The sequence below is a fragment of the Miniopterus natalensis genome, chromosome 1 (genome assembly GCF_054644295.1).
Source record: "Miniopterus natalensis isolate mMinNat1 chromosome 1, mMinNat1.hap1, whole genome shotgun sequence".
In the NCBI taxonomy this organism is placed as follows: domain Eukaryota; kingdom Metazoa; phylum Chordata; class Mammalia; order Chiroptera; family Miniopteridae; genus Miniopterus; species Miniopterus natalensis.
The window spans coordinates 62,583,084-62,595,395 of record NC_142081.1 but is presented as its reverse complement, the minus strand read 5'-3'; the positions used below and the strand labels follow the sequence as shown (position 1 = coordinate 62,595,395).

General features: G+C 43.8%; 1 protein-coding gene across 2 annotated transcripts in view; it reads right to left on the bottom strand.

The window, feature by feature from the left end:
* MEIS2 (Meis homeobox 2) overlaps positions 1–12,312 on the bottom strand; it is a 196,697-nt gene that overhangs the window by 126,686 nt on the left and 57,699 nt on the right. For both annotated transcript variants that reach the window (XM_087822380.1, XM_087822379.1), the window contains exon 8: positions 7,713–7,858. In XM_087822380.1, the coding sequence (XP_087678506.1) occupies positions 7,713–7,858 (146 nt within the window). The remainder of the gene's footprint in view (positions 1–7,712; positions 7,859–12,312) is intronic.

Genomic DNA, 12,312 nt, shown 5'->3' with positions numbered 1-12,312 from the left:
AACAGGATTGTCTGATGTACTTTTGAAATGTCTTTACCAGATGTTTTTGCATCTAGGAGACCACACATCTCATCACCCCCATGAAAGGCCACTGCCACCACCGCTGTACTGGGGACTTCACCTCAAAGTCATTCAGAATGTGGACAAAGGCTGCTGAATCCCAAACACATCAGTCTTTCACATGCAGAGCCCCTCACAATCCAATTCTAAATGCCAAACTGGAACTCCAAGTAAAAGGCTATGACACAGCAGGATGCAATTTTTTTTTTTTCCCTCAAGAGAGACAAAGTAGATTTAGTTGCAATTTTATTTCTTCTAGAGGCGTTTCTAGGATTCAATACAACATTAAATTTTTGGCCTGTCTCTTTAATTTGAGAGATTGTAAAAACGACGACAGATGGCACACGGAATTGACTTATGTCCTCTATTCTTTACTGAAGAAGGGAGCGCATAGAAACTTTGATAAAGGCGGAAACTACAGGATGCAGGTTGCTATTAAAATTATCCAGTGGCTCTCTGGACAGCTAGGATCAGAACACTCAGGTTTTTTTTCCCAACATTCTTTAAAACCAACCAACACTGTTGTAGGTTGCCACTGGTGATCACAGTCCCTACGTTCAGTCCCCTCCTGTCCCAATAAGGACATGATGGATGTGCCATTAGCTCTGAACCTCGGCAACCTCTGAAATTATCACTCTTTCCACCCCAATCTCCTGCCCCCACCCCTCAAAATCATTATGAAATAGGAAGAACACTCAAGCTTACAGTTAATTGGAAACATTGCAAGAGAAGAGGAATGCTTAGGACAGCATGTCCACAGGAAAATAAATTACCCAGCATTGTTATTTAATGCATTGTGACATCATTTCCTGAAATTAAACAGAGATGACACCAATTCAGGCGATCTCCAGTATAAGGTTCCATTCAAATAATTCACAGATGTTTTCTCCTGGCAAGCAGAAAACAATGCAGAGGCTGAGTCTGGGGGCGGCCTCGCTGCTCCCTGCTTCTGGGAAGCTCTCTCTGCTGGTGTTTCTCAGCGGAGTGTTCTGCATATGCGTTTCCACACAAGTATTTCGCAGTCATTAAGCCCCACTTGTATTCAGCGCACATCTGTATCTCTGACTGTGAGAAGGGCCATCTCTCACTCTATAAGCAAGGGCGATATTTTATATTTGGTATGAGTCTGGCCCATAATGATCAGTATTAAGTAGACCAAGCTCAGAATCATGAAGGTACCCACTTCCAAGTAGAAATAACTATTGTCCATGACACACTGATTCAAAGAACCACTCAAGGCCCTAGCAAGATGTCTAATGCTAGAAATGATCAGTGTCTCCATGGACACTGGTGGAAATGGACAAGTAGAGAAACTGGGGTATGGACGAACAAGGCGGGTAGCTCTCTCACACACCACTGGTGATTTCCCAAGGTACTTACTAGAGGCCGCAAGCTGCTGGATACCCAAGCACACAACCCAAAAACCAAAACACTCAACATTTGTGCTGCACATTCCGGCTCACAAATGGACGACGTCATCTGAGCCACACAGCAACCCAACCAGCTAAGCAGGGTGCATATTTTCATTTTTTTTTGCACAAAGAAATAAGCTCAGAGGTTGAATAGCTTACCGCCAGGTTACAGAACTCAAACCCAAGCTTTCTCATTTCACATTAAGTGACCCCTTTTTACAAAATCATACTGTGTTGTCTCTCAGAGAGCCCAGCCTTGAGCAGTCTAGGAAGCCAGAGACTCTAGATTCTGTTCACAGACTGGGCCCTTTATGGTGAATGGAGCAGTCTCTACATAAATAAGACCCCAGGTAAGGGATTCTGAATTATTCTGTAACCAATTTCTTCTTGACCTCCTACCCCTTTCCCAGAAGGCTTGCCAGGATGCTTTGGCTTTCCACTGGCAGCAGGACTCTGACGCTGTCACCTAGCATCACTGAGCAGCCATCAGATGTGCACATGGGTCTAGAAGGCGGAGTTTAGACTATGTTCTCTCCTGCTGGGGAGCATTTGGGACTTCTTTGGCAAAACCTGATCTCCCCACCACACATGGTCCCAGGAAAGTAAGTAGTAACTTCGGCTGCCCAGTTCCATTGGTCAAAGCCTCCTGCTATTCATTCAACTAGATTAAAATAAGAATAATAGGCACTTTATATTATGTATTTATGATATAAGAACCAGGGATTGGGCTGAATGCTTTATATTATCTCACTTAATCCCTGCAATAACCTACTAGGTTGGTTCTAGAATTATCCTCATTCTACTGATATGAAAGTGAGGTTTAGAGAAGGCAATTGCTGAAGATCAAAAATCTGCTGTCACAGATTCCTTGCCCAGTGCCCTGTGACACTGTATCACCTCATTTAGGAAAGAAAGCCATCTGGATCGCCACAAGATGACGCGAACTAGTTAAAAGGCCATAGTCTAAGTCAGTCTCTGTCTCTCTCTCTCTCATATGTCTATACACACATACATTACAATAAAAAGTGTGAGACCACTAAATTGACTGTCATATGATCTTAAGGAACTCACTGGAGGTGACAGGTGTTTCTCTAATGTAATGTGGAGCTCTACTTACTCATAACTTGGGTGCAGTGTCCCTGTAAGACAAAATACTTTAAAACACATTTTCGTACCAAACAGAGACTTTAACAAAACCCCTAAAGCAAACTCTGCTAGACCAGGGGGCACCTGAGAAGCAGGCGTCGTCCCTCCCCCTCACCACCAAAGCTGTGGAAAGGGGTAAAGCGTCTTGCCACCAACAAAGGGCAGAGTTTCCAGAACCTGCTGTCTCAAGAAGGCTGCGTGTTATTACCTCACTTTAAAGTAAATTTGCTTCTGATTCTGTATGCATATCTTTGAAAGAAGCCCCGCATCCTCTAAGTGTGAGCTTTATCCTTGTGTTTTCAAATAAGAAAAACGTTAGTGGGAACCTGGTATGAGCAAGGGGTGTCTTTGTGTGTGAGCACTTCCTGTTTTCATTCCATGATCAAATATATTCTTTGCAGCACAACTAGGGGAGCTCTTGAAGGTGGCAAGTGGAGGTGCCTGAGAGTCTAATTGAGCACACTAAGGGCTCCTTCCACGGAGCAGTTTTTCATGGTTATGAATAAACCGTTAGCCTGGGTATGATTTCTTGCTGTTTCTTTCTTTAACTATCTTTGAAGTAAAATAAAAACAGTTGTAATGGCAGGCTTACTTTTATGATATCATAATCTCCATGTGTTAGTGAAAGGAATATATTTCCCTAGGATTTCCCTAAGTTTTGTGGTGTGTTTTTTTCCATTGGGCACTTCCCAACTAGAGCACATACATTTTCAACAGATTCTTTCTTCGATCTTTACTAGATTTCTTAGTCTGAGAGCCAGGCACAGCCATCAACCAACAGAAGAGGGGGTAATAGTATCTACTTCTACTACATTTCAGTAGTTGACTTTCTAAACATATATATGTGTGTGTGTGTGTGTGTGTTAAGATTATTGTGGGTTTTTAAAAGAGCATTTTAAAAAGACATTTTGGAAATCGGTAGTTAGAAACTAGAAACGAATTACGTAGCTTCAGATTAAGCAAATTCAAAGTGCTTAATTCTGAATATAAATATTCCTCAACTCATCAAATAGTTGGCTTGTTTTTTTAAATGTCACTTCAGAATTAGTTTAAATATTTTCCTCCATATCTTCAATTAGCTGTAAGTATAGTACCTTTTCTCCTAAAGCTGGCGGTGCACAGGAATTTGAGAGATGGTTTTAACTGTTACAGTTGTAGTGGAGCTTGTTCCTCCAAGAAAACTGAAGGTTAATGATTTTTGTCATATTGAGACTGAGACTGAACAATTGCTACAGTTGGCCTTTGTTGAGGTGGGGTTCTTTTTTCTCTGGGCCTTTTGAGGTATTCAGAATAGGTGACAATAGCTTGCAGTTGAGAACATATGTAGAGAGACCCCTGTGGCTTATTGGGAAAAGTTGCTCCATGCTGGTTGGGTGTTTGGAAAAAAAAAAATACAACCAGAGTCCTTTTATGTTCTGCTAGTTAATGAATGCATGAATGTCAAAATGGGCCAATGGCCCATTCAGGGGGCAAAGCCTTCGCAGCCCCCTTCTTTAAGAACACATCCTGAGATGCAAAATACATTTGCTTAACAAATTAAAATAATGAGATAATTCAATTAGCTTCTTTTTTTAAAAAAGAAAGAAAAAAGGGTACATCGGGGATTATTGTAATACAAGAACAGGTCATACTGCACAAAAGGGAACAGACCAGTTTGAAATAATGTTAAGGGGACTAATAAGGGAGGAACGCACATTGAATCATGCACTTGTAAAGAAATTCACATGAAATAATAATTTAGACTACATCTATTTTCAGTGAGCTAGAGCCAACATTTTACTTTGAAAGTTGAAATTAATTAAAAGACAGAGAAATATAGTAGGGCATCTCTCTTTCCAAGGACTCCCTCCTGCCTGTTAGTGCACGTAAGAAAAGAAGTCTAAATTAACATGTCGCTAGTTAGGGGTCTCTATTCTCAGTTTCTGAGCTCAGAATTATAGCCAAGTAAATCTTTCAGCTCATTAAAGATTGGAAAGTAAAAGTTTTACAGGACCATCCTCATCAAAGTTACTGAGCCTCTTCTCTGCAGCTGGGAGTAAAGTCTGGATGAAGAGAGAAAAAATATTTTCAAAGGGAAAGGAGAATTTCCTTAGGATACAAGGGAAGTGCAGAAAAGGCAGAGGAGGGGAGCAGAGAGAACCACTGGGAGACAAAGCCAGTGGAAGAAAGTAATGAAAGGGCCATGTGGTGAAAAAAGGTCATGGGGAGGAGAAAAATGAAGCACTTAGTGGAAAGCAAAAAGAAAGGGGGACTGGGAAGAAAGGATGACCAGAGGCTGGGGCCGAGCTCAGGCTGAATGCTCCTGAGCAGAACCGATACCTGTGAGCGTGGGAAAGGAGCCTGCAACGTGTACCTCCGGCTTGAAAGCTGGGGAAACGGCAGGTCCAGGGAACTTAAGAGACTTAACTGAGGATTGGCCAGTACAGAGGAAACCTGAACTTGAAATGCCAGTTTGACCACATAATCCTGTGTATGTATTTCCATCACAGCCTCTTCAAAAGTATTTTTTATCTATACAATAATGTGCCTGTCTCCCACACTAGAATGTAGTTTCTTACGTATATTTGATCAAATTGTATCACAATGTTATAAAAATCAATATAATTTTTTTTAAAAAAATGAAAGGCCAGTTTCCTGGACTGCTGGTTCTGGCTATTTGGTCTCCTCTCCCCACTCCAAGGACAGGCCTTCGTGGAAATGTTCAGTTGGGGAGACAGTCCTGCACAGAGCCTTGTAAACAGTCCACTAGACGAGGGCACTCGTGGGGTGGGGACAGGTCTTATAGTTGGTCAGTAGCACCTTGTGCACCAGAGCCACAGAGAGAACCCAGGATTCACTGGGCACCCATAATTCTTCACCCGCGGGCACGGTGCAGGGTGGGTTCCTGCAGGACAGGGACAGGATGAGGCAGGAGAGCCAGCAAGGGCTCTGGACTCTTTCATGGGAAATTCAAATCACAAAACAAGAGAGGTAAAGGGGAAAGCTGGCTTGAGGAGAGAGGTGCAAAGAGAGCCTTCTCTATTTGGACAGGTTGGGGGAGCAGGAAACTTGAAGAACTAGAGAACAGAGTGTGTTGATGGCAGAGGCTGCGAGATTTATATGCAACTGTTAAAGGTGATAATGATTTTAGCAGTCATCACGGAGTGGCAGAAAAAGCACAGATTTGGGAAAGAGGAAGGCTTTGGCCCTGGTCATAGCTTGCTTGACCGAGAGCTAATCGCTTCCCTTTCCGGGTCTCAGTTTCCTCATTTGTAAGCAGAGCAACCGAATCCTCTAAGAGTCTATAGTTTTGCGACACTGGTTTTGATAACTGGGGGAGATGTTTGCTGGGAAAGCAACTGTCGAAATCTTCCTTTTTGGCCAAGGAAGGCTGTGCGTGAAGGACGCAGCGAGGAAAGGGAACAGGTGAGCTGGTGGAGAAAGCGGCCCGCCAGCCCGCCAGGCCGCAGGGGCCCCTACCCTGCCTTTCTCAGTTGCTACTCTAACCAAACAAACCTCCAGCTAAGGATGAGAAACCCCTCCCCTCCCACTCCCTCGACTTCCAGATTAAAAACATTTTACAGGTTAGTAAATCTCCAGCTGAGGTGATGTAGCAAAGAACAGCTGTGAAGTAATTTTGATAATGACGAGAATAATAACCTCATGGCAAGGTTCGGGGCTCCGCCGTTGCAGCTTCAGTGCTCCTGAATAGATAAAAGTGATTAAATACTCCTGATTATCCCTGACCAATATGTAATGGATTTACAGCCCTTTCAATTAGTCAGTATTTGCTTAGGACTCATTATTTCGTCTTTGGTTAAGTAATCAGCCCGGAGACCGCATGTTCCGTCTAATTCCTCTGAGCCGAGTCAGTGCAGGGCCCTGACCTTTGAAACGGCCAGAGCTGCAAGGCAAGAGTAACCACCGGACGGCGGCCTCGTCGGGTCCCCCAGCTAATCCTGACACCTCGGGCCAGATCGATACACCTTCGTTTGCTACTAATGTCCTTACATCAAAATGGCCGATTTAGGAACGTGAATCTATCACTTCGCCCTCCCCGCCGCCACTCCGCCCCTTGCCCTTTGTGGCCCTGCTAGCAGAGCAGAGCAGCAGCCGCAGCCATAAATAACAGTGGAACCTTGTCCTGGACCCATGACACTGTAACTAATGTCATTCAGCACGGCAACACGCAAGTGGGATAATCAAAGACCTTCAGCTTTCAATGTGCTCCTCTGTTTTTAAGCATTAGCCTAAACAGAATGGCCTGAAAACAATATTATAGCAAGAAACAGCCTCTGAGATCTTCACAATTTTCCCAGAATTTCCAAACGAACAGTAAAATGTAAGAATGTCTAGTTCCTCTGTAAAAACTGATTTTTTTGGTCATGAGTCTTAGAGTCAAACAGTATATACAGACGCATCAAACAGATTGCAAACAGGAGGCTAAAGATAAATTGTTACTTAAAAAATGTTGTATGTGGCTGATCTTTTCCCAGAAGCAAAGAGGGTTAGCTTCTAAGATAATGGACTTGAACAGCTTAAAAAAAAAACACCTTTAATCTCCATCTTACAAACAAAGGTGTTACAGCACCTATAACCTTGTGTTTGTCACACAAACACATGACGTGTTTGCAAGCTGCTTCGGCAGTCACAGTTGCACTTGATACTGTGAGCCTGGACATGCACGTATGTGGCAAGGCGTCTTCCCTGCCTCCTGGAGGAGGCGGCTTTTGGTAAGAGTGTGATTGGCAATGTTGACGGACTGACAAGCTAGCTCCTCACAGCCACTGCCCGTGGTTGCAAACTGCATTATCTAAAGTTGCCCCTGGACCTTTTAGCATAAATAGCAAATTTACACATATATACTGTTTAGGGTCCTAGGCCATTCTGAACAAGGTCCATACCTGGCTTATTAACACAAAAAGTCGGCTCCTTTCTGAAGGGCGCTCAGTGGATGGTAAGAGTGGATAAAACCTTAACTAGCTCTGTGAGTCATCAGATTCCGAGAAAGGGAAAACTGACACCTTATTTTGAGAAATCTACACAAGCCTGTATAACTGGCCGGGAGAAGGGAAAGACAACAAAACTTGTTTTTTCTCTTTCATCTTGACTTACTGTGAGATGCTGGAAGAGCCACGCTCTCATGATATTTGTTGCTACTTTGGGGAAAATGCCTCTTTTCTTCTGGCGTTTTTTGTCCTTGTCAGGATCATCATCGTCACCTGTGCCAGGTGAAGCTACGCTGTTGTCTAAACCATCCCCTAGAAGAAAGAAATGAAAACACATTAGAGAAAACACAGAAAGGGGGGGCCAACGGCGACATGCAGCTAATGATGAGCTTAGCTCAGCTTGCTGAAAGATATCCATTAAGCGGGTATAGTCTCTTTCATTAAAGTATAATTGGAGACACAAATATGTAAAAGACAAAATTAAACCAGGCCTCTTCAAATGTTAATTTTGTGTGTCTCACACTCGCCCATATCATTAATTCGATTATAATTGTGTGCTTGACACAGTGCAGTCGCTCTTTGTCAATTATGGAACCCAATGTGGGAAAACCGCCATCAGAAAACCCATTCGGAGAAAATGCATCCCCATGCCCATCGTGAGCACATACTGTAGGGTAATCAAGTTAAATGTTCTGTAGTCTATATATTCTAGGCTGCCTGCACAGGTGACAGTAACTGTGTCACTGTTCATTGCACATAACACACTGCCTGCTCAGCCCCTCCCAGAACTGTCACCTCCTGAGCGTACACATCCGCACACACTCCTCGGGTGACCCTGCGCTCACAGCATTTGCATGAAAACTTTTAGCTCCCTGAAACACTGATCATTATCATTAAAAAAAACACAACAGGATCCACATCAAGGTAGGGCGCTCACTTAATCAGAAGTTTCTAGCAACATCTTTCTCTTCTGTGCTTTTCTCGGGCATCAATTGTGCATTAGCAAAAATCATTTACTTTTTAACAGTCATAGTTATTTTTTCTTGCCCTCCGGCAAAAATGCCTTGAAAGCCTGCCTGGAGGGCATCTAAATTATGTATCTGAAAAACTCTTCTGGCAAGGCATTGCAGGACCCCTACTTTCTTAAAATTCATACGAGCACGTCTTCCTGTTTTTGGGAAGGCATCAATCAAGAGCAGCAATATATGCCATATCCCTACATTAATATTTGAACTAATAACTTTAAAAAAAGGAAAGAAACAAGATCCGACTTGTGGCATAATCAAATGCAAAATAAATGAAGAATACGGGGACAGCACTGGGGCTTTATAGATGGCTGTGTTTTCCTCGCACGTCATTAGCCTGGAGCCACACGAAAGAGGAAAACAGAAGTGGAGAGTTTATGCTCCCCGCTGGTGTTTAAGAAGCCAGGGTCCTGGAAGGACATCTGGGAATTGCGCTGAGATGGGGGTTTTTGTAATTTAAGAATAGACATTCATTAGCAGTAAATGCCATAAATCCCATGCTAAGTAAAAACCTTGTCCAAGAAAGCCTAAAACAATAAACTCTGTGCTCAATGTAGCCTGAGCCGGCCGCTCCGCAGCTTCCCGGGGAATGCCACAGACCCGCCGCTTCACTCCCAGGCCCGCTCCCTCCTCGTGGACAAGGCCACACCACCACATCCTGCCCGCCGCCCCTCGCCCTCCAACTTCAGGGTCTGCTCGGTGGGCTCCCTGTACCTGTGCTTTTCCCCTCTCGCCGAAAAAACCCTCAACCTTCTTTGACCAGAGAAGCAGAAAAGCCACAGCAAAGAGCTGGCAGATTAATTTTATTGACATTTCCATTTTCACTGCAATGCGATACCCTCCATCACATGGAAGAGATGACCCTCACTATTTACAGACTGACAGGCCACTTCATTACAACCACCCTGCCCCAAGGCAAAGCAGCTCCCTTCCATCTGCCCAAACACTAGAGCATGACCCCGAAGTTGCTGTTCTCTTTTTCTTTGCCGTCTGTTATGATAAAAAAAGAAAAAGAAGTGAGTCAAAGGGACCCCAAATAGTCAAAGAACTAATCAGAGTGCAGGGAAACAAAAGGCATTTGACTTGCGAACAGTGGGTATGTGGAGCCTGCTCTTCATCTGCCCCAGCTCCCTGCGCACCCACGTACACTAAGGGGTCGCTTGCACAAGGAGACACACACACACACCCACACACACACACACACACACACACACGCACACCGAGCAGGGACCCGCACACACGAAGCTTCCACCATGCCAAGGAACTGCTGCAAGGCAAATTCTCACCCACACTAATGGCTTCTGACTGCTCCTTGGCAACCCTCGCATTTTAACCTGGGTGGATGTGCTCTCCAAAATACAGACACTGGAGCGATCTCATCAGCTGTTCATGTGACACAGATGGAGAGTGGCTATTAGGAGCCAGGCAGTGGGCCTTGGGGATCTGAGGTGCTGTTCTGTAGCCCGGGGCGGTTTTGAAAAGCAGTACCCGGAGATGAGGGAAAAAACCTCACACTGCAAGTGCAAGTTTGAAGTCGGTCAGTCTGTCTGCCTCCTATGGATAAAGATATCTTTGTCTCCGTGGAGAATCCACGGGGGCTATCTGGATGTACATTTCAGATAATGTCTGTGTGGAATGGCTCTTCCCTCAATGTCTTCAAAATATAAAAACACACGCTGTAAACAATGCCTGTGTGTATATATTTCTTTCTAAGCACATATGGTTTCTGTGTATATGTTTAAGCTGAAATTGTCAGGATTTTGTTAAAATCTCATTTAGCTTTTTCTGATAGATTTCTGAATATACTTATTTTCAAAGGTTAATGGCTTAATTGAAGGAAGTTCAACAAAAAAAGGCATTTGCCTTTTTAACTCAATCAATGACCTTAAAAACGAGAGACGGCATTTCCACAGTGCATTTTCTCTTGCTTAAAAGCAAAGAGGGCTGGTAACACCTTCAAACTATGTGATTCACTATATTTAGCTTAAGGAAAAGATGGAGCTAGATTGAGCATCTTTTGATGACTGACTTAAACTGGAGAAGACAGGGGCATTACATGAATTTTAATATAAAGCCGTCCATTTTATATAAACGTAAAATATTTGAACGGGGATCCAGTGTAACAAATAATTGTAAAGAAAAAATGTGTACAAATAATTGTAAAGAAAAATGTGCCTATTTTATAATAACTAGATACCAGACATTCAATTTTCAAGTTAATATTAGTGTTTATCTCTCTCTAAAGAGAGGAATGTTCCTCTCCAAAAACACAGTAAGTACCATCATCTTTTCCCTTCAATGTATTTTTGAACCAACTCCAGCATAGAAGACTAACAACAGCATAAAGAAAAACCTTAAAAAGGCAACTGTGTGATCTGCAACCTAAAATAAAATTGTGCAGATGATGCTAGAGTTAGGAACTTGAACGAGGATACTGCTTCTCTTGTTTGCGGGCTGTGTGTGTGCATGTAAGATTGTTGGCAATCCTTGGTACCTGTGCCAAATGACTTTCTGTGCTGAAAGGGTGTGTACACCAGCACAGATTATGTGCCAAAAGATGACAGCATATTTCTCAGCATTTGAAGGTAGGATTCAAAAGTGTGGAATCCTGGAGGGCAGGGACTGTTTCTTATCTTGAGAGCACACCTCCATGACTGACCCACAGCAGATCCCCAGTGATTGCTGGGGGAGTGAATGACCGAACTCCCAATAAGCTTATTCAAGGGCCCGCCCCTCTTTCTGATAATCCCACACTGGGGCAAGTTCACTCACTATAGTACCCAAGGGGCTGGGTGGGTCGCCCTTGTGTACCTAGTCCCTTCTAAACATGCCAGGAACAGTGCTTCTTAGAAGCACTCAGTGCCCATTAGGGCTCTTTTGAGGGGCTGAGCCACAGACCATTCCCCCAGCATAGCCACCTGTGATGATGAAAAATGAAATAGAGAGGAATCCTGTGCATACTTCTTTGAAAAGGCTGCTAATCCCTTGAGAAAGGGCACAGCCTAAGTTTTAGGCAAAGACAGTCAAAAATAGCTGTCTTGCTGGAGCACACTGTGTGTGACCATGGAAAGAAATACTCAAGGCCTGTGGAAAGATAACTTTGAAGTGGATTAAATCATCCAGGGAGACTGTTAGAAACACAGGTCCCCAGGCCTCATCCCAGACTTACAAAATCAAAATATCCTCGGGCAGAGACAAGGAATTTGTATTTTTAACAAGCTCCTTGGCTTTGCTTATGCAATCAGCCTAGAACTGATTCTTAAATTGGCTTTTGAAAGCCACTAGGCTAGATGACCTCCTAATCTGAAATAAAATGCAACCTCAGGAATAGGTGGATTGTTAAAACTCTATTTTCCTCCCGAGTCTGGTTAGTGGTCACGATGAACACCTACAGTCTGGCTGGGGCCTTATCCATTGTAGGAAAGCCATGGCGTTCGCCACACATACTGGCCAGGCATAATGAAGCCCCATCCTAACCTCCGGGTGGTGAGAGTTAAACAGGAAGAAAGAAGCTGTAGAACACTGACTCTCAAAAAGTCACTGGTGAAGAACTGTGAGAAACGCAAATTCTTGGCCCTACCCCAGACCTATGCATCTGAAACTCGGGGAGTAAGGCCCAACGATCCGAGTGTCCTCAGCCCCCCGGGTGACTCTGACACCCACACACGTTTGAGAAGCCCTGCAGCAGAGCACAGAGGAGGTCCCCTTAGTCTGCTACCCCAGCTGGTGGTCATCTTGAAG